The sequence below is a fragment of the Lontra canadensis genome, unplaced genomic scaffold (assembly GCF_010015895.1).
Source record: "Lontra canadensis isolate GAN:19392208 unplaced genomic scaffold, GSC_riverotter_1.0 scaffold6, whole genome shotgun sequence".
NCBI lineage: Eukaryota > Metazoa > Chordata > Mammalia > Carnivora > Mustelidae > Lontra > Lontra canadensis.
In genome coordinates, this window is record NW_022631000.1 from 32,750,631 (window position 1) to 32,773,069 (window position 22,439).

A 22,439-nucleotide genomic window follows, 5' to 3' on the forward strand; every position below is an offset into this window, starting at 1 on the left:
CTTGCATTTCATATACTAAGCTGAATAGCCAAAGAGTAAATCAAATCTGGCACTATGTATTCACTGGTCTACCTTGCGGTAATGAGAGTAAATTTTTAAAAATCAGGTGGCTTATGCGCACTAACATTATAAATCTAAGTTAGAATTTTTAAAAAATAAAATTTACCAGTTCCATCAGGTGTTTTATGGAGAGTGACACTGCTTCGTCTGATGGTGGATCCATTAACCTACTCAGAAAATAAGCAATTCCACCTAGCCTTAAAATCTGGGGGAAGACAAACATAATTAAACATATATATACTGACATTAACAGTTTAGTCCTGTCAATCACTTGAATAAAGCATCAAATCCATACATGATTTTCAAGTTACTACTTTCTATTACTCACCAACTCTATATTGATGGGAAAAGTAGCTGGTTAAAATCTCAACAACTAAGCTGATTACCAATTATTTTCAAAATAAGAAGCTTAATTGCATCAAAATATATAGAAGATGGTGAAAAATGGGGAGAAGTTTATCATGAGGAATAACACCGTAAGATGCAGTAATAGTACACAGAGCTAACATTTACTGAACACTTACTATATGCCAGGCACTGTTCTAAGAATTTTATAAAACCTTAATTTAAAAAACTTGCCAACTAACAGAACTAGCTTGTCAGGGGGAGAAGCTGGGATTCAAACAGAGGCAGTATGACTCTACAGTGTACATGATAAAAACGTGGTTAATAAACTTTTGAAGGAAGTTTAAAAACAGTGTACTAACACAAAAGAGACAAATGCATAGTAATAATTCTTCACAGATAATATGCTACTTTCTTCTATAATAATGTTGAAAATTACAACCTTACCCCCCATTTACTTTTTTAATTTTCCCAGCTAATTTACCTTTATTTGTAAACAAAGTTCTTCCAAAGGAGTTCTCAAAATTTCTGGTAGCTGATAGTCATCCAGAAGGCTTGCTCTAAGACCATTATACAGATGATAGCAATGACCAGGTTGAACTCTAAAAAATAAATAAAAAAGAGTATTACTAATAACTTTTTAGAACGCCAGAGAAAACAGGAAGCAGAGAAAGTAACCAGTATCAACTTCATGTAAGGTACAGCATAACAAAGTTACTTAACATCTCATTTTTATTATCACATATTCTTTCTCATCTGTTTTTATAAAACCCTAGATCCACTATCCCTATGTACTAGTTTTAAGAAATAGATTTCCTCCCCAAACAGTAATGTGGTTCCCTATTTTTAACTTACAAATTCCAGATTGCTATACTTAGTAACAGTAACAGCAGTCTAATGGGGTTTTTACTTCTATAGGCCCTGTGATCATATTATGTAACAAATCCTAGCATTACGTTAATCCGTCTATAGCATTTAAAAACCTTTTAACTATGTGCTATTTAGTGAACTTTCAGAGGGATGCTGGACATCTTTTAATTGTTAAATTTTTCATTAGTGATGTGAATGTTGGACAGTGTTAAGGACAGATGTGTAGAGGTGCAAAGTATTCACACATCTTCAAGCAGAACAAATATTTCTATGGGATCTTGCTGCTCAAGAAGGGGGACGTCCTTTTCCTACAGGAATAAAAATAAATTCCAAAAACCTTAGCTATTTCTGTCACAAATTTACAAAGACTCATCACCTATTAATAAAACATGTGCACAGAAACTAAGAGTGCCCCCACTGATGACCCCATAATATAATTTGCCCTGGTCTTCAAAATAATTATCGATCAGGCTTTGCTAAAGGAATCTACATCTACAGATTCTACAAGGAACTACTGTCCATTTGAATTAAAACAATGTAACTTCTACCAAGCTAGTGGAAATAAAAAATTATATGAAATGTAATACTTCATTTACTTTATTTTTGTAATTGTTTTAATTTCTGCTAATATGTTTACTATTCACATATTAAAGTGTACCAAACAGTGAATACTTCTTGAATTAGTATCCAGTGGTGGTTAAGTCTGCATGAAAAAACCTTAGTCTTGGTGGATCCTGAAATCAAGTTATCCCCAACAGCGGATCAGAAAAGTACAATTCTTAGAGTAAGTCAGGACATTGCTCAAGAGCACCAACCTTATAATCTAATAAACTGTCTCCAAGTTATAATGGGATAATCTGCAAAGATTACAGCAAATAAGTCAGAGCTTTACTATGTACAAATGTAAAAGCACTAATAATCTATAAAGTTTTCTTCCAAATAAAATGATCTATAAAGTTTTTTTTTTTCAATTCTCCTTTTCCTACTTAAGTCCAGATCTGAAAATTAGTGGAAATCTTTTTGTTCTACCTGTAAGAGGCAAAAGAGAAAACTCTCTTCCTATAATCCCAGACAGGATTCTACCACTCAGATGAATAAGGGTGTAAAAATACTGTGAAGTATACATCAAAACAAACAGTTTTAAGTGCAATTATTTTTGTTAAAGGCAAATTATTTTTCCTGTTAAAACAGAGACGTTTTTATTTTTTATGCTACCAGCACATCAACAGGGAAAAGGTATGTTATCTGTGTTTTCACTGGTAACTAATAATGAAAAACCAGATAGCTGCAAAGGACAGGATTAGGAGCCCAGATTGGAACCAGACTGTCTGGGTTCAAATCATGAATCTGCTGCCTACACAGCTGTGTGACTTTTCTTTTTTTTTTTAAAGATTTTATTTATTTGACAGACAGAGATCACAAGTAGGCAGAGAGGGAGGCAGAGAGCGGGGGGGAAGCAGGCACCCCGCTGAGCAGAGAGCCTGATGCGGGACTCGATCCCAAGACTCTGGGATCATGACCTGAGCTGAAAGCAGATGCTTTAACCCACTGAGCCACCCAGGTGCCCCACTTTTCATTTTTTTATACCTTCATTTCCAAACCCTTTAAATGGGGACAATATCCTACCTCATTACACTGTAGCAAGGATTAAGCAAGTTAATACATACTAAGTACTTAGGAGATACCATGACATTCAAATATTATTACTAGTTATCATGATTATTAGTAATATGTGCTTTTAAAAAAATAAAAACAAAATTATACGTAACAGTAAGAATAAAAATTTTAATTAACAATGTTGAAGAATTAAGAGTAGGAAAATCATGAAATAGAAAACTTGACAGGTATTTTTCCAAAGAAACTATGTTTCAGACAAAGATTCCATCTTACCTTCCAGCTCGACCTTTCCTTTGTTTGGCATTAGCTTTACTAACCCACTCAGCAGACATTGTACTGATGTTGTTTTGTGTGTCAAAGTGTGTTTCTTTTATTTTTCCTCCATCTATCACATAAACGACATCATCTATGGTAATGCTGTTTGGAAAATAGATGTATAAAATATTAAAAATACATCAAAAGCACATAATCTCGAACAGGGCCTACAGATGAGGATTTTAAAGAATTTTTTATTGGTCAAATTACCGTTAGCAGTTTGGAATTCTCACCACTATTCCCACATTTACCAACAAGACAGGGATCTAACACCTAAATGTATAAGCAGCATCAGGAGCTGTAGTGGCAGCCAATTCTACAGATCACATGAGGAATTTATTTGCCCATGGTCAAACTTCACAGCTTACTTGAACTTGATGACTTTTGTACCTAGCTTGGTGGGTCTAAGTGCCATGGTTTAATATCAGCTTCCACAGAAAAATGTTTCAATAACTGCATGGACATACTAATACCTACAACAAATTTTAAAGGCTATTCACAATGGATTATCAAACAACAGGACTCCCAAACAGAAAAAGGCAAAACCAAAATTGACCTCAACTCCCAGGTTTCTTTAAGAAAGCTTTAAAACAAAACAAAACAAAAACATTAAAAAGGCGGTTTGTAAAGAAGGCTAAACCATTACAGGATTAAAAAACAAAACCAAAAACCAATGCTCAATGCCATGATTATATTAAAACAACTTTACGTACAAAAATTATGAAGTATCTTTTGGAGAGAGAGTCTAAGGTATGTGAATAATTTATTGGGCTCAAAAATAATACAATCATCAGTAGCTGATATTTACCTAGTCTCTGCAATATTGGTAGCAATTACTATTTTCCGAACACCAGGAGGGGTTCTTTTAAATACCTGGAAGAATAAATAAATCAAAATCCCAAAAGTAATTAATTTCTAATACAGCATTCTTTCAGTCAGAAAAAGTACTTCAGATACTGTACATTTTTAGCATTCTGTGTTCATTTATATATGCATTTAATTGTGTAGATACATTTTATAGATATACATCATTTCAATACTATAAAATTCCTTTTTGGTAAAACAAACTAAACCTCCCAGATTTTGGAACCTTATCACAAACAAGATTTCAAATGCAATACGATTATTTGAATTTAAAGAATTCTTTATCAACAAAAGCTGATAAGTATAAATGTCTTTTTGTGGTCAAACTTCTGAGACAGAGTTTAGTTTAGCAATAGGAATTACAAATTATCAAAACTGTACGGGTAAAGGCACCAACCAACCAGGCAAATGCCAAGCTCAAGAGAATGGATGTCTGGCTGTAAACTGTATATAAGCTTTTGAAATCAGACTGAACTAAAAAAAAATAAATCTTCAAATGCTGAATCCTACAAACAGCACCCTTCACAAAGCCAGCCAAGCAGAAGATATACAGTCAAGTACCACTTGGCTATAATGCAAAGAAATGCATAAATCTCATTTATAAAAATGATAATCAAGAGAAAATGTTTTCCAATCTAGTCATGTAATCTCTAGCAAAGGAATACATAATTTGCTATTACGGAGTCTGAGAGGAAGCACTTCCACACTGGACACTGTTCTGTCTGGTCTTTGGAATTAAAGAGTCTTCTCTCTTTACTCCTATCTTCCTTTAGGTATGCACGTTCTATCCAATTAAACTGGCTAAGCCTTAGACTATGGTATCAGCAGGAAAGATGTTAAAAGTGCCTCAATAAAAAAGGTTATTATTATTTTTTTTTTGAGGGAGAGAGACAGAGGGAGAAAGAGCGTGCGAGCACATGTGCGAGCGCGCATGCGCACAACAGAAAGGAGCGAGAATATCAAGCAGGCTCTACGCTCAGTGCAGAGCCCAATGCTCAAGGTAGAACCCGCCTTGGGGCCTGATCTCACAACACCAAGATCGTGACCTGAATCCAGATCAAGAGTCAGGCACCTAACTGACTTGAGCAACCCAGCTGCCCCTGTCTTGATATATTCTTAGAAAAGAAGTGGAAAAACTAGAAGGGAAGACAGATTTTCTTCTGATCAATCTCATTCTACCCGGGCCTAGAGACACTGTAGTCCTGAAAACTATCTTACCTTTGAGAACACAGTTGTATTCTAACTAGGGATATCCCTGAATGTGAAAGAAAGAACACATTCAAAACCATAATGATATATTATTGGTAAAGTAGGAAATCTCATGCCTACAAATATACTAATTCTATTAAATCAAAAATATCAAACATCAAGCTTTAGTATGTCACAGGTAAATGAAACCCAAACAAGTTATTGGTGAAATCAATCTTTAAACTTTTCCCTGATGTTGACAAAACTAATATTTGTTAATTTCCCTCAGTTATTCAAGTTTTTGTGCAATTATCCCCTGAAGACTCACCTACAAATGTTCTCAAAGAAGTACTTTTTATATATGGATTACTAGAAAATTTGCCTTAAAAAAATAAGAGAAAATAAAACATACAATAAACAGCCCTTAAAGCTTTCCTCAATTTCAAAGACAGAGAGTGAATAAATTTAAGAATATACCTGTGTCTGGTTAACTGTAGGCATCAGTGAATGTAGGGGTATAATAAGAAACCTGTCTGAAAATTTAAAAAGAAAATTAAACTTTAAGATAAACAGCTACAGAAAAGCTCCAGCAGACAGACACAGAACAATGAGTTGAGATGCTAAGCCAGGTAACTCTTTATTTATATTCTTATGTATAGTCAGAGCAAATTTTTCTTTTTATTTTCTTTCCTTGGTGCTCCAACAAGTTCTTGCTCACATTTTACTGTCAATTTATTTCACACTGATAAGCATATTCCCCAAATTCCTAAAAAATGCTTAAGCTTAGAAGCAATCTTTTCAAATTATGCTAGAAAAACATCACTAACTCCATTCCCATCACCTAATTAAAGACCAGAAAATTTTGCTTTAACATGAATGTAAGTTTGTAGACTTTGGGTGATCCTCACTATTTTAATTAATAGAGAATATGGCTTTTTTACAGAACATTACTTAGGAAATATCCTAATTTCCATGTCCATTTTTATGCTAAAAAATAACAGAAACAGCACTGACTAAATATGATGCATTCCAAAGGCGACCCACATTTTTAAACACAATTTCATTAGAAATATAAGAAATCATATTCTTAAAGTTTCGAAATGAAACAACTCAGTCCATTCGTGGATATTAGCCAATAGGGAGAAAGTCTGGTGTAGTATCATTGATGGAACTGAGGGCGTGTTATGGAAGCAAGGGTAGATTTCATGTTTAGCTACGGTTATAAAAAAATGCAACCTCACTTAAATCTCTAGCAAGTGTCTAAATGACTCAAGATAGCTGTATTCCCCCCCCCCAAAAAACACAATTGTTATTCAAAGGAGATATGATGTCCCCAGACTCTCTAGGCCCCTCTGAATAAGGGTTACAAATCTTCAAAAGTAGTAAAAAGTGGTTAAGCAACTGACACTGTTAAAAAGGATGCTCTGAATTACTTACTCTCAAACCATATGAAACACACATCAACTCAATCAATACTCAAGCCAAAAGTATTTCTCGAATTGGATAAAGCCTTGAGATATAACTTCCAGTTTATAAAAAGTACAGGTAAGAAAGGATCAAATGAAATGACACTAGGAGGATTCAGATTCAGAGAAATCTAGGAAGTCTAGGTGGACCTAGTATTTTCCACAAGACATTACCATGGGGAAAGTGAAGAGGGTATGGAAGTGATTATCTAGATAAGACTTAACGAGTTTAAGTTTTTCTGTAGTGTGAATGAGCTAGCTATAAAAAACACTTCGCAGGGAAAATCTGACTACAGATTGGATTATTAGATATGTTTAAGAGTTAGGTATGATAATGGCATTGTGGTTATAGAGAAAATTGTCTTTATTTTTAGAGATGCACATATTTTTTGGGATAACGTGACAGCTGCAATTTACTTTAAAAAGGAAAAAATTAGATCACAAAAATAACTGCTGCCTCTAGAAAATCAATGGAGTATGATGTGCATTATGATTCTCTAAGCTTTCTGTAAGTTTAAATGTTTCATTATAAGCTAAAAAATCAGCAGCCAGGTGAAACACTGAAAATAAAAATAATTCTGTGAAGACTGTAACTGGGATAAAGACAATTTAGACTGCTGATATTGCCCAACTATAGTAGTCAGTGGGAACAGAGTCCACACTTAGGAAGTAAGAAAGCTAGTAAACATTCGGTCAATTGGGTTTCAAGATTTACCTTTCAATCAGTATGGAGTTAGAACAATTTTTTGACCCTTCTACAATGGCTAAGAGTATAGCTGATTATTAAGCCTAAATTTTAAAACTATAACTTGAGAAAAAAACATTCTTGTTAAACTTTGGAAAGAAAAGAATTGAGCTAGTAAAGTATAAATTAATACCTCCTTCTTTGAGAATAAATTAGAAAACTAATAAAAATTACAGTAATCGATAATATCGTACCCTTTCCACACTTCCTCAGAAATTATAGTATTACATTTTGGTATATCTTCCCTGTATTTTTCTTGGTAAATACATACACTCATGTTTTTTGAAATTAAAAGTAGATCATACAGTAGCAATTATTTTGGGGGTAAGAGAGGGCCAACATTAGAAGGTTCAGCCAAAAAAAATTCTAGTTGTTTAAAAAAAAAAATTCAATTGCACTGTTTAATCATGACTACGGATTTTCTATAGAGAAAGGTTATCACTGACCAGGAAAAGAGAAATCGGTATTTCATTACAGAGAAGTCATGGTATAAAATAAAAACATTTCAAATAAAAACATTTTCTAGCTAGAGAATAGCAAATAACTTTTAATTACAGATAATGTCTGGAAGGCATTACTATAGTGGGATTTAACAAAGAATAAAAAATACAGTTTTACTATTTCAGCCAATACAATTAGACCAAAATATTTTTAGTGCCTTAGAAAAATGTGTCAAAACACTTCAAAAGATTAGAGTCAGAACTATCAAATACCAAAAAGAATTTGCTTCGTATTCTACCGATTTGATGTTAGTAATTATTCCTGAAAATGCTCTGGCCGAATTTTATGGGAGAAAAATGGCCTCAAGTATTTCTCTAAAACCTAAGAGATTTTGTCTCTCAAACATGCTATTAAAGCATCAGAATCACCTGAGGAATTTTTAAGAACTAGAGATGTTCAAGTCACATTCTTAGATTTGAGGATCCGAATTTTAAAGAAGCACCACTAGTGACTGACTGTTATAGTCTGAGCTGAGAAACTCTGGGATAGGAGATAAAATTTCAACCTACTTTTCTGCCTAAGTGCAGCAGTGAGTGAAAAAACACCTCGAGCTCTAATATCTTAACTATAAGGGCTCAATATTATTAGGCAAATTTAGGAAAAGGGGCAAAACTATTCTTATAATACCAAATTAAGAACTTTACTATATACCTAACATCTTCATCTTGTGACCTAGAACTTTATTTTTAAAAGAGAGAGAGAGATCTAAGTTTTTAAAAAATCGAGGTTGGGCTTAAGACCACCAAGTTCCTATAGTAAGGTAGCCTTCGAAGCAATACTTCTAGAAATAAAAGAAAACAACCATGTTACATATGATTTACGTACTATTCTTGGAGTTGCAATAAAATACATTTTTATAATACCTGATTTAAACATCACTTGTGACATCAAGAGATCATGTAAAGTGCTGATATTGTCCCAGCCTGGTAGAAAGACCAATATTGCACCATCCTGTATGGTGGGGAAATAATGATTACAAAAAAATCATGTAACAAAACACAATAAAAGTAAACTTCTGTACATATTTAAGTCTTCATTAAAATTTTATTAGCTTAAGAAATTTAGTTACTGATTATAACTGAAGAATACAAGGTCACTTTTTAAAAACAGGGTTTACAATCCAGATATTTCATTTGTTTATTCTTTCTTTTAAATAGATCAAAAGCCTAAATCTTGGTTATTTTGAGATTCCTATTTCTGGTGTCAAAGCAGTTTCTTCCATATGCTATTTTTAAAAAGCATTTAAGAAAATTATTCTTCTTTCCTCAGGGTCTTGTTATATTAATACAATTAAAATCATATCACCAAAAAACAATAAACTAACCTCTTCTTCTAAAACAATGTGTCGAATGAGGGCAGCAATCAAATTCAGATCAACTTTATCATCATCCATCATTTCCAGAACATCTACGGTACTTGCAGAATACCTATCAAAGTTAAACAGAAAATCAAACACCTGATAAAGTTTCTTAAGGTTCAACTTTCTACAAAATCCTAAAAATTAACCCAACTGGCAAATGTGGAAAAACAATTAATATATAGAAAAGAATTACTGGAATAACAGTTATGAACAAGTTCAAGAAGACAATCTCTGCTTTTTTGTTTTAATCATTCACACCCTGTGCTGTAAAAAATTAAAACAAAACATAACACACACAAAAAACCCCAAAAACCCACTTACCTTTTTCGCAGTTCCCTTACATAATCTGGCCAGCGTTCTTTATAGATTGCTTCTTTTTCTTCTTTTTCCTGTCTATTTACATGCCCTTGCATGAAACCCCTCTTAAACTGAGACCTGTGTTCTTTTTGTTCTGGAACATATCTAAAATAAAAACATTCTTAAATAGCTTCACTTTTTGGAAACTCTTCTGGTTTTAGCAAATATCTATGACTTTTTACATTTGGATTTTAAAGAACATTTTCATTATGCTTTCTAGTGAAAGTTAATTAAATGTTTATTTACAACTATTCATTAATTTATAAAATCTGACATTTTAGATGTCTACCAAAGTATATAAAACCAAAGTATATAAAACCGTCTGCCAAAGTATATAAAAACCTCTAGATGATCATTATTAGCAGTCAAATAAAAAAAAGTTAACACTAGAGTCACTTTTACCTTTTAAGTTTACTCTACAAAGTTAACATTAACCTAAGTCCAAAATAATAGTAAATACCTAGTGGAAAACTCAGATTTTGAATACAGGATTTCCAAACCTGAGTGCACATAAGAATCCCACAGAGAGCTTATAAAATATAGAATCCTGGGGCACCTGGGTGGCTCAGGGGGTTAAGCCTCTGCCTTTGACTCAGGTCATGATTTCAGGGTCCAGGGATCGAGCCCCGCATTGGCTCTCTGCTCAGTGGGGAGCCTGCTTCCCTCCCCTTTCTCTGACTGCCTCTTTGCCTACTTGTGATCTCTGTCAAATAAATAAAATCTTTTAAATAAATAAATAAATAAAAATATAGAGTCCTGAATTCTATCCCTTGTAATTTGGATTCAGTGGGTCTGGCTGGGGTTTGCTAATCTAGAAATTTTAATTAGTGCTCCAGGAAATTCAGATAATTTATCTTCATTCTGCTCCATCCTATAGTCAGAGCTAAATGGTAGAGCCAGAATCAGTACTCTTACGTGTCAGTCCAGTATTATGCCATGACTCCATCATGCCATTGTGACTGCTAAAAAACAGAGGTGCATCTCCCTAAGAATGCCACTTAATTTAAGTGGGTTTAGAGAGGCATGGGGGTGGGAAAAGACAAAAAAAAAAGAAAAAAAAAAAAAAGAAAAAAAAAAGAAACTAACTGCACTTGAACTTCAAAGCCCCTCCAAGTTTGCCTACAAAGAGAGCACCTATATCCGAAAGGGGGATTTGGAGCATGGGCTTTAGAATTAGACAGAACTGGACTGATGTCCTTGCTCTGCCACTGACTACCTGTGTGACCTTGGACAAGGTATATGCCTCTACCTTTGGTTTGCTTATTTGAGAAATTAAAACTCTTATAATTACACTGGCACGAGAACAAAAATCCAATAAAGCACAGTGCCTGACACATAGTAGGCACCCAGAAAGTGTTAATCCCCTTCCCTATATTCAGTACCTGTGACCCAGGATTCCCCTAAGTCTTCGATACATATAGAGGCATCAACTTGAGGTAGGGCAACCTGAGACAGAGATTAGTCCTAGTCAGCAGGATGGACCCACAGTTGCCTCCTTTCCCATAGTTCCAAAAAACAGAGGTAACCTTCAACCCCCCCAGAGCCCAAGTGGCCAGTGACAATCCTCTGTATCATCTCACCCTGCTTCCTTCCCTCTTACATCCCTATAGTGCAGCTCTTCTTGGGAAGGGAGAGTGAGGGCTTCTCTTGAAAACTTCTGTGCAAGGACTACACTCCTTCAATTCCCCACTTAGGACTGACTAGGGAATGACAAGTGCACAGACACCATCTCTTTTCTTCAACAGACCCTTCCTTCAGCTACAGTTCTCTGAACACTCCCTGCCTTCCAGGGAGCTTAAGAACGCAATTCATCATTTAATAACTTCAGAGAACTGCCTCCTGAAACTTCACTCTCACTGCCGGCAAGCTGTCACCTGTTATTCTATTAGAAAACAACTGGTAAATGTGCCACAGTAAGAAGTGAGAACAGATAGTGGAATCAGAGGAGTGCATCAATAAAGCTTACTGATGACAAAACCAGAGCATGAAAGACCAAGATACTCTCTCATACTTTTAGTATGTTCTACCCTCTCGGACATATACACTTCCCTCTTTCCTACTCCAAGTTTCACTGCTTTCCTGACTTGCCCAGTCTATCCCTGCTATATAATCTCATTTCCAGTATATTCTTTACTTCTGCTGGAAGTAAAGGTCAATCATACTTTGTATGACGGCTTCTGTGTCTGTCCACATACAAGTTCTGAGGATATGTACCAAGTCTTTCCTTGTTTATGCTCAGACCCTAGTGCACATAAACTTTATGCAAGACATAAAGTTTAATAAGAATCTGATAAATAAATGTGCACACAAAATTCAGCTTTTCTCCATGTAGAATATGCTGTAGGATCTTGGTTTTCACCTTCCTACTACCACTACTACTTCCTGGTTTTTTCACATAACAAGCAAGCTGTGACCTTGAAAAATCTCAAGTGTTTCTACATCTGTCTATGTATTTATTCCTATGTTTACTACAGGCCAGGCACTATACTGTGCAGTAGTTCCAGAGACGAACAGGACAAAATTCCTGACCTCCCAAAATCTGCAGTCTACTGCAAGAAGCAAATATAAATATACACTACATGGCAATATGTTAAATATTATAAGAGAGATGATAAAAGTGATATAGGAGTCCAGATGAGGAGGAATAAGACAAGGCTTAACATGCAACGAAGCTGTGATTTATAATTATGTAACTGAGTTTATATATATAAAGGGAGAAAGTGGCACATGTAAGTCTAAGAGGAGAACACAGCATGTAATAAAGCACAAAGTGCTTGAATGAAAGGGCACTGGCTGGAATATTAGGGAATGGTGCATTTAGCATGCATAGGCCATGAGATGCATAAGGCTAGAAAAAGATGGGGCCAGATTAAAAGAACCTCGTGATGACTGGCTAAGGAACTGGAACCCGATCTTACGGGCTGTGTTTTCCCAACCCTTCTTTCATCAAGAAAGTCAAATATAATTTGGTACAGTCCCCTAGAGAAGGCTGCTGGTAGCTAATGGCCTGGGTATTAAAGGGATCAATAATTTGGGCATACTAGCTGAGGTATTCTGCTATAGGCCATGACAAAACACAGAAGTCCTTAAACAAGTTTTTCTCTAAATTTATCAATCTACCTATATATGCTGTAACTGACAACTATATTAATTTAGGGAAATGATTTAGGAAAACAAAGCATAGTCCTAGTCTTTTTTCTAAATTAATGTAGTATCAACTTTGTGGAAGATAAAAAGCAGTTCTAGGTTTTATTACTATTCTCAAGTCATGATAAAGTCATTGTGAACGAGTGTTAGTTGTTAGTTTTATGATTACAGCACATAGTTTTCTAAATATAAAATGGTTTCCCACAATAAACAGAATATTAAGAACTGTTTTTAAAACTGAAGGTCCTTAAACAAGTTTTGGAAGAGAAATCTCAAGAGGCATGACCAGGGGAAGAATGGGCACTTAACCAGATTTTGTAGAAAACTATATATGTGACAGTGAAGACAAAAGTGCCAAAAGAAGAACTGTAAGTACAGAAGAGATAATGAAGACCTTAAGTAGAAGAAATAAAAACAAGAAGGCATGTTCAAGGAGAATGCTCTCAGGTTTGTGTTGTGGGGCAGGCGGGAGTACAGAATGATTTGGACTAAGTTAGTTACTAAAAAGCATGTAAAGCAGGTAACATATTATGGTACTTAACTGCTTGATATTAGCTCTTTTGATTTACAACTTAAACAAGGGGTGGAGAAACATGCCAATAACCACTGAAAGACCCATTTCGTTTTAACTTTGGGTATAAGATAACATTTTTAGTTGGAAAAATGTGAGGTTCAGGGTATCTAAGGTACTAGAATGCTGTTAAGTACAGAGTCAGATTCCAAATTTAATATTCACGAAGAGCTTCAGTTCTGCGAGCTGTGAAAATATGTAACTATGGTCATGGAAACAGGATTGCACAGTGAAACCATAAAAGACTGAGAAAAGGATAATTAAGAACCCTCAGAGGAAATCCTATTTAAAAGGTAGGCAAAGGAAGCCAGCAAAGAAAAATGAAAACCAGGTAGGAGAACCAGAAGAGACGTTTAAGCACTAAGGACAAAGATTCCCAAATGCTGCTGCCCAGGGATCTTTAAAAAATTCTGATGGCTGGCTACCAGCCCAGACTTTGTAATGTAATTTTGGTAGGGCGTGAAAATGGGGCATGTAGACTTTAAAAGACTCCAGGTGAGTTTAATGTGCAACCCAGTTTCGGAATCACCGATATAAAAAAAAATGTCTTAGAAGAAGTGGCTAAAACAGAGTTTCTGAGACTAAAGTTTGACAGAACAAAAGGTGACACATTAATATTTTTACATCTCTTTTTGTTTTCTAATATTTACTTACCTTATTTTTTCAATTATATCTTCCAAAAGATACTCCACAACCGGGAAAGTAAAACCAGGTATGTGTATCATTGGACAGTTACCTATTATGGCAGACAAAAGGTAAATCTGTACTCAAATGTTCAAAAAAAAAAAAAAAATCAACAGACAATAAAGAGGCCAATAACTCTCTTTCTTAAGTTCAGAAATGGTCCTGGCACTTTCACAGTTCTACCCTATTTTTTCATACTGAGTTTAATGAACTAGCAGTCTACTCTTCACTACCATTTTACTGATACCAAACTGTACACACACCTCACAACAGTTCTACAAAGTAACCCAAAATACAAAGAATACAGCACTTTAAGTTGGACTCAGAAGTCATTACTTGAGGTCTATTTCCTCCCCATCATTAGCCAAGATGGTACCATCAGAACCCAAATTTTATTGAAATCAACTTAAGAATCACTACTCCTATGGCCCCCAGAATTAGGAAAAAAGAGAAAAAGTAGTCAAGACATAACAAAATACTGAAGTGTTATCTACTATTCTAGAATCACCAGTTAAAATAACTGTCTCCTAGTACTGTTACTTAATGTTACTTAGTATTTCATACCAAGCAAAACAAGCAGGACGCACTATCGACAAAGACCAACACTGCATCACAGATCAAAACATCTGAAGTGGTATCACAGCTCTGCCTCTCCCAAGTCTGAGCAAGTTACTCAATGTTAGTTCTGAATAGCTCATTGCACACACAAAAAATAAGACATAATACAATCAAACTAATTTCATGGGTCTCTGAAGGTCAACCAAGCTGAATATAAGAATATTTAAATAGAGCTCTATTCCATTTTAATCCCACCCACTATTTTCCTCTCCTTCCCTCATGACTGTAAGGCAAAAGAGGCATAATATTAAAAAAATGTATTCTACAGCTAGTTAAATTTAGTTTCAAATCCTCTCAACCGTCTCTTAATTATGCAACCATTATAAAGCACACTGGGAAAGACACCTATAAAAACGGGAATAATAGCACTTACGTCACAAGGTGTTATGAAGATTAGAAGACAAAGTGTCAAATAGAGCACATCTGGCATACTAAAGGTGTTCCATAAGTGGTCACTACTATAATTACCAGTAAACTGCCACCCTAGCCTGTGATAGTACATAAATGCCACAGAACAATCACAAAAAAGTGTTCAAAAAATTATTCAAACCTTTGACTTCACGGATGCCACCTTAAATTATTATCTGATGGTAGCACCAAAAATCTACATGTCTTCGCTCTAACACAGACGATGCTGCCTTTTAAAAATAGGCTCACTTCTCTAATCTGTTGTAACTAGAAAGATAGTCTCAGCTATTTAAGACAACTTACAGTATTCTCCTGAATACTTAAAATAATTGCTAAACCCTCATTTTAACTACTTTGTACCTAGCAATGTATTTTTTTTTTTTAAACTCTCAATTCAGTGGCTTTGTGGTAACTTTCTAAAGCAATAATCATAAAATTTACTTACCAAAATATTCTGAAAATTTCTCAGCATTTAAAGTCGCACTCATCAATATCACTTTCAGGTCAGGTCGAAAATTGAGAAGATCTTTAATAACCGTCATTAAAACATCTGACTGTAGATTTCTCTCATGGATTTCATCAAGCACAATATGACTAACGCTGGACAAATGCCTAAGCAAAAGTGTGAAGTATGTAACAGTACAAAATTTAAAAAAATTTTAAAAATTTAAAATTTAAAAACAGTACAAAATTTAAAATTTAAAAACAAAATTTAAAAACCATTCTACCTTCACAATTAGTAAAATCCAATTTAATAATTACATCTTTGATAATGTTTAACAAAATGTCTGTCCTGAAGTGAAACATACTCACGAGTCTGACTGGAGCCACTGCAGGATGATTCCTGTTGTGCAGTATAAGATAGAACCCTGTTTCCTTGGCAACCGACTGTGAATGAAAGATAGGAGTTAACAGTTTTTGGTTTTCTTTACTAACAAATCAGCACCACAAAAGTTTAAAAGAAAATCTTCAATTTAAAACTGCTTACTGTTTTAATGAAAATCTTCACAGTTAAGTTTTTGGTCCTAAGAACGCCTACTGTAACAGACTAATGTGTAATACTACATTCAGGTTCACTATACTTTATTTTCACTGTCATGATACAACCTTAATGATGTCTTTTTAAAGGCATAACCATTAACATAACTTACATACCAGTAACCAGGCATAACCAGTAACGTAACTTAATACACAGGGGCCTAAACTTCTGTTCAGTGACTGGAAAGTCAGTTCACTTAAAAAGATAAATGGAATCCTGAGCTCCAGAAAAGGGCTATAGAAATATAGAGGAGTGAAGAGGGTGTTAAAGATACCAGAATCAATAGTCGGGATGGTGGTAGCAAAAGATATGAGACACCAACTCCTTTCATGTGCAGTGATGGCCTACTGATATACATCCAGGAAAAAGTTATTTCTCTGGCCATTTCATAATGTAAAGGCATTTAAAGTTATTTCTTTAGCTGTTTCATAATGTAAAGCATATTTTAAAAGGCATATTTAAAACTCCTGTTTGGATTTAAAAAGTTGCAAGCTTCCTATACTGTAGTTACTTTAAATGTTAATTTTAATCGTAATCATCATAACAACAGGGAACATTTTTCTCCTTAATCTCTAACTTCACAGTTTCACTAAAATCTACCTGACACAACAGGTGAATGTTCTTTACCTCTGGAGACGAATCTGGTATCCAGTACTGTTACCATTGCCACAAGATTCTGCCCTTTCTGCAGCCACTCTCTCTGCGACCTTTTAGCAAAATAAAAGACATTTACAAAGAAAATATAATTTCCTTCAGGAAGAACATCTGGAATACCCACAAAATCTGGGATTGTTGAAAAAATGTTCATCAGTTTTTCCGGAGTTAAAAAAAATAGAGACAGATACTAGAATCCCAGGGATCTAAAACTGTGTGTTGTTCCTTAAAAGCTCCAGACTACTTGCTTCTTAAATTCACTTTTCACCTCCTCTTATAAAGCCCTCCAAGGCCAAATTCTCTCTCATCATTATTTTCAAAGTGCCTTTCTACAGCATCATTCTATCTTTCTTTTTGACTTTTTTGACTAAGAGTTAAAATCAGGGAGGCGCCTGGGCCACTCAGTCATTAAACATCTGCCTTTGGCTCAGGTCAGGATCCCAGGGTCATGGGATCAAGTCCTGCAGCCGGCTCCCTGCTCAACACGGGGAGCCTGCTTCTCCCTCTCCTACTTTCCTTGCTTGTGTTCCCTCTCTCCATCAAATAAATAAATCTTAAAAAATAAAACAAAACACCCACATTAAAACCATAGTTAAGCTTATAAAACTTGTGTATAATTTGAGGGTAAATATATGTTGATACTTTTCTTTCTCCAGTTTTTTGTTTGTTTCTTCTTAGTAGAGACTGCTGCTGCTTAATTCCTGGTTCTTGGTTGTGTCCTAAAAGTTATGGCGGCCAAAGATGAACTTGGAACTGATGAAATGTTATTATAATCCAATAATAATCCATAATACTGATTTATGTAACTAAAAGTAACAACAGTCACCTTGTGACAGAACACTGATTCATGAGATTAGAAACAGAAAATGGCATAATTAAGAAACAATACTTCAGAAGTAGAACTTTCCAGCCAGTATATCCTGTATTCACAGACTTAAGACCATTTTTTCACTTTTTATTACTTACTAAATTGCCCATTCGAGTATTAACAGATCTTGGAAAAATAAATAAAAAGTAACCTAGTTAGCATATCTTCCTACTGTCAATATATATGGTAATGCTGTATTAATGAAAATGATATTAACTTACTTAAATCTAGCTTTATAATTGTATTATAACAAAAGTAGTTTTTCACTGTTCTGTGATTTTATGTATTTCCTAGGAATATAAATGTACCAAAGACTGTTACTGTACTTCTCTAAACACTATTTCTTAGAAATCAGCTTAAAATGCATACTATATTTCCTCCAAAACACTGCCTTAATTGGTAATGCAGCTCCTAACCAGATTCTGTATTAAATGACTTAGCGATAATAGACTATCATGTAACTAAATACAACCATAAATTCTTATAATCGAAATTTACATACAAAATTACATCAACACTGAAATAAACTTACTATACACATCAAATGCTGTCATAAACCCAAACATCTTTAAAGAACATACAACCCATACATTTAACTAGGTCATCTAACTGAACGAACAAAACTGCTGTTTCCCCTAAGCATGTACTTACAACTATTAATAGGATAAATCTAAAACAATACCCCTTTTTAAAAATGATAATTCCCTCTTATTGAACAACTGCATTAAAAACTTAAAAATGCAGTTAAAATACTGCAAGGCTTCCTGCTTTCACCACCAGTGTACTTACTGAAAAAACAGAACCAAAAAATAATACTGAATGAATGAAGGAGTAAAATTTAAAGCATCTATATGGATGGACACTTTTCGCAGCTTATAATCCTATAAAAATTTATCAGCTTTTTCTTCTTCTAGTTTTATACTAAAATTTGCCTGCATTTATACTTAAACTTGAACACCTATTATCAGTAAGAGGTCAAATGAGCTTTTGGTGTTTACTACCAAATATCTGCTGTCATAGGAACATATCCTAAACCTAATCAAGAAGTCACTACAAACGTTCAAAATCCGTTTATTTCGAGCAAGACTAGGAGAATGGAAAATAAAAAGTGGGGAATTTTAAAAAGTGAGACATTACTTACCGAAATGGCACTAATTCTTCTTGGCTGTGTACAAACTATCCTGCATGCAGATCCTTTCCCTCTTTCAATGTAGTTATCCAAAATGAACTGAGTAACTTGAGTAGTTTTTCCACATCCAGTTTCACCACTTATTACTGTTACTTGATGGTTATCAATCATATTTACCAATTCCTATTTCAAAATGGAAAATAAGTGAAGGATATCATATGGTAACTAAGTCCAAAAAATTAATAATCACAATTCTATCAAACTGAAGTTAACTGCTTTTAACAAACATATTAGGGGCGCCTAGATGGCTCAGTGGGTTAAAGCTGCTGCCTTTGGCTCAGGTCATGATCCCAGGGTCCTGGAATCAAGCCCCGCACTGGGCTCTCTGCTCAGCAAGGAGCCTGCTTCCACCTCTCTCTCTCTGCCTGCCTCTCTGCCTACTTGTGTCTCTGCTTGTCAAATAAATAAATAAAATCTTTAAAAATATATATATTAACGCTTTTGTTAAAGTTTTGTTAAATGCAATGCTGGCAGTTTAGGTATTGGATCCACCTGTTTTTCAAAAGAAAAGCAGCACCAAATTATAAAAAGAAGAAAGCAAGGCACTGTTAAGAAAAACACACCACCACCACAACAACCAAATTAAAAAAATAATAATAAAAAAAGAAGAAAACACACCAACAAGAACAAGAGACAACAGGTAAGTTTTATGCATAAGAATGAACACTGATTAAAAAGAATGCTGATTTGTAAGGCTACTGAGTACAAGACAAATCCCAATACCTAAATAACACTAAGGACATTAAAGTTATATCACAACCCATACAATATGGCTCTACCTTCAGAAAAAGTTTTGTACACTGTCTTAAAGAACAAGAGAGAGTGTAATTTATCTCAAGATTATTTCCTTTCAGTTAATTACAATAAAGTTTTTAAATACCTAAATCAAATTGGTAAACTTCAATTACCTAGAAAACCTCATATTTGGTAAAGATCTTTTTTCTTAAAAATTACAAACACTAATATTTTAATAGTAATATTCACTGTATTAATAAAACCATCCTACTACTTCAAAGAGGTTTTAGAGGTGACTTTTATCTACAAAAGTTTAATCAAAAATCCCAATTTAAAAAATTTGTCCATCTACTCTAACACAATATATGTATCAGAACAAGTTCCAAGACTGAACACTGAAATTATAGCTTGTAAATACAGAGAAGCAATATGGGACTTATTCATTCAACAAGTATTAACTGGGTGTTGAGAAAGTATCAGGCACTGTACCAAGTCAAGTAATACATAGTGAACACTGTCCTCAAGAACTTAAAATGGCCCAGGAAGGAAAGACACTATGGCAGGTCGTAGTTAAATGCTATGAAAACCAATATCAAAACAAAGCAAAGCTGAGAGAACAGAGCAGGATGGGGAACTATATTATTCTCAGGTGACTGTGTAATACAGCATAATAAATTAAATCACTATTTTCAGTAGTGCCTCAATATTAATTAAAACGTTTGTTCTCAAAGTAAGAGCAAGGGTATTTATCCAAAGTAACATATATAAAAATTCTGTTTTTGGAGTTCTAAAGATTTCAATTATAGACAGAAATGAGAAAACTTAAGGAAAACTGTTTCATGATCATTTTTTTTTCTTTTGGGCCTTCAAAAATTCAAGACTAAAATGAACTTTCAATAATACCCTTTAAGGGGGCGCCTGTGGCTCAGTCATTAGGCATCATCTACCTTCGGCTTGGGTTGTGCTCCAGGGTTCTGGGTTCGAGCCCCATATCGGGCTCCCTGTTGGGTGGGAAGCCTGCTTCTACCTTTCCCACTCCCCATGCTTGTGTTCCCTTTCTCACTGTGTCTCTGTCAAATAAATAAAATCTTAAAAAAAAAAAAAATACCCTTTAGGGGAAGGTCCATTTACATTTTTTCTTGATATAGATTTTAAAAAATCATATTTAAGTATTTTGCAAATCAAATTAAATACTGTACATTCATTTTACCTTTTGCATTCCATATGAAGGCAGCTTTTCCCTGAAATGCTGAAAATTAAAAAAAACTTTTTAATTTTCACAAAAGAAATGTAATCAAATTATAATCATGGTAATCAGAATATATCATAAATATACTAGAATCCCAAAATATTTTTATTACCTTACAGCTTATGTCAAGTACCAAGACCTAAAAAAGAATTTTTATAAAAAGGACTAACATACTCAGCAATCCTTTATTTTTGAAACACTGAAAAAGAGAATTCTATTACAGTCAACAGAATGGAGATACTTTCTTAAAGTGGCAGTAAAATGAAATCTTATCTGTCACCGAACAGTATTCTTATAATCCCCAAGTTACTCTTACCATTTTTTATTTTACATATTCATCTTAGATTTGCTTTCCGTATCACAGTCATTTTCCCACCCATCAATCCACCATTTAATAATCCACTAGGCACTGGAGCAGATTATTGCTGGGTACTGGCTTTTGAGAATAAAAGAAAATTTAAAATAAGTAATATCTGAAACAGGAAAATCTGGTACTGCCATTTAAGAACTGTGATCTTAAGTCAAACTTGGATCCTGAATCCCTCAAAAGTTTTATCTCATAGGGTTGCTACGAAATCCGCATGAAAAACCTTTATAAAAAAAAAGCAAGTAGCAGTTTCTGACACATAAAAGCTACTTACAACTGGAATACTAGAGAGGAAATGATTAATTTCTGTATCTTTATTTGATAATGTTTTTCTAATTTTGAAAACTTTTATGGAATCTTAAACCTACACTACACAAAAATGACATACACTTAGGAGTGCTCTGGTTTACAATAACCTACATACATGAAAAAAACTTCAGCGGTATAAAAAAATAAACCACAGCTTTAAACAAACTCCTTTTATTGTAAAGGAAAAAAAAATACATAAAACTAGAACTGTCCTATTGCCATAATATTTTTTCCAAATTTTTATTTCTTGAAACACCCTTATTTTTTACCTACTTGTCAAAATAGGAGACTAAAAAAATCCCCCACTATTTTCTATTGAGATATAATTGACATTTAACATTGTATTACTTTCAAGTGTACCAACATAAAGATTCAACATCTTTGTATGCTGTGAAATGATTACCACAATAAGTCTAGTTAATATCCATCACCACATATTTACCATTTTTTCCCTCTTCAGATGAGAACTTTTAAGATCTAAGCAACTTTCAAATATACAGTGCAGCATTATTAACTATAGTTATCATGCTTGACATGGTCAATCAGGTTAATTCTTATCAGTACCATAAAAAGGGTCAATACAATGACTTAAATAAATTCTAGCAATCTGAAATAACAAGTTGCCACAATTTTCTCAGTAATTTTTTAAATTATATTTAAATTATATTTAAATTATTTAAAACATTTACTGATTTCTAAAAGTACTTCATGTACTCAAATGTAACCATCTCAATATATAAGTAAATATAAGCTAACACATTAAACTTGAAACTAGCAGTAATCACTTTTGCTTTTTAAATATGTAATGCTGATGAAGACAGTTAAAACCCAGTATTCTTTCTCAAGATAGACAAACCGAATTTCTAATTTCCTAATTTTGGGCTGTAACCTGGAGATAACAGAGAATGAAATC

The 22,439-nt window shown here is 34.0% G+C and overlaps 1 protein-coding gene across 1 annotated transcript in view; it reads right to left on the reverse strand.

Annotated features, from left to right (window-relative positions):
• Positions 1-22,439, reverse strand: part of DHX36 (DEAH-box helicase 36) — a 49,702-nt gene that overhangs the window by 17,228 nt on the left and 10,035 nt on the right. Inside the window, exons 4-17 of the mRNA XM_032852551.1 lie at positions 20,812-20,850; positions 18,819-18,989; positions 16,783-16,862; positions 15,930-16,004; positions 15,562-15,728; positions 14,061-14,142; positions 9,653-9,793; positions 9,296-9,398; positions 8,835-8,922; positions 5,737-5,792; positions 4,016-4,080; positions 3,166-3,309; positions 890-1,007; positions 167-265 (exon numbers count right to left, since the gene is read on the reverse strand). Coding sequence (XP_032708442.1) covers positions 167-265; positions 890-1,007; positions 3,166-3,309; positions 4,016-4,080; positions 5,737-5,792; positions 8,835-8,922; positions 9,296-9,398; positions 9,653-9,793; positions 14,061-14,142; positions 15,562-15,728; positions 15,930-16,004; positions 16,783-16,862; positions 18,819-18,989; positions 20,812-20,850 — 1,428 coding nt within the window. The remainder of the gene's footprint in view (positions 1-166; positions 266-889; positions 1,008-3,165; positions 3,310-4,015; positions 4,081-5,736; positions 5,793-8,834; positions 8,923-9,295; positions 9,399-9,652; positions 9,794-14,060; positions 14,143-15,561; positions 15,729-15,929; positions 16,005-16,782; positions 16,863-18,818; positions 18,990-20,811; positions 20,851-22,439) is intronic.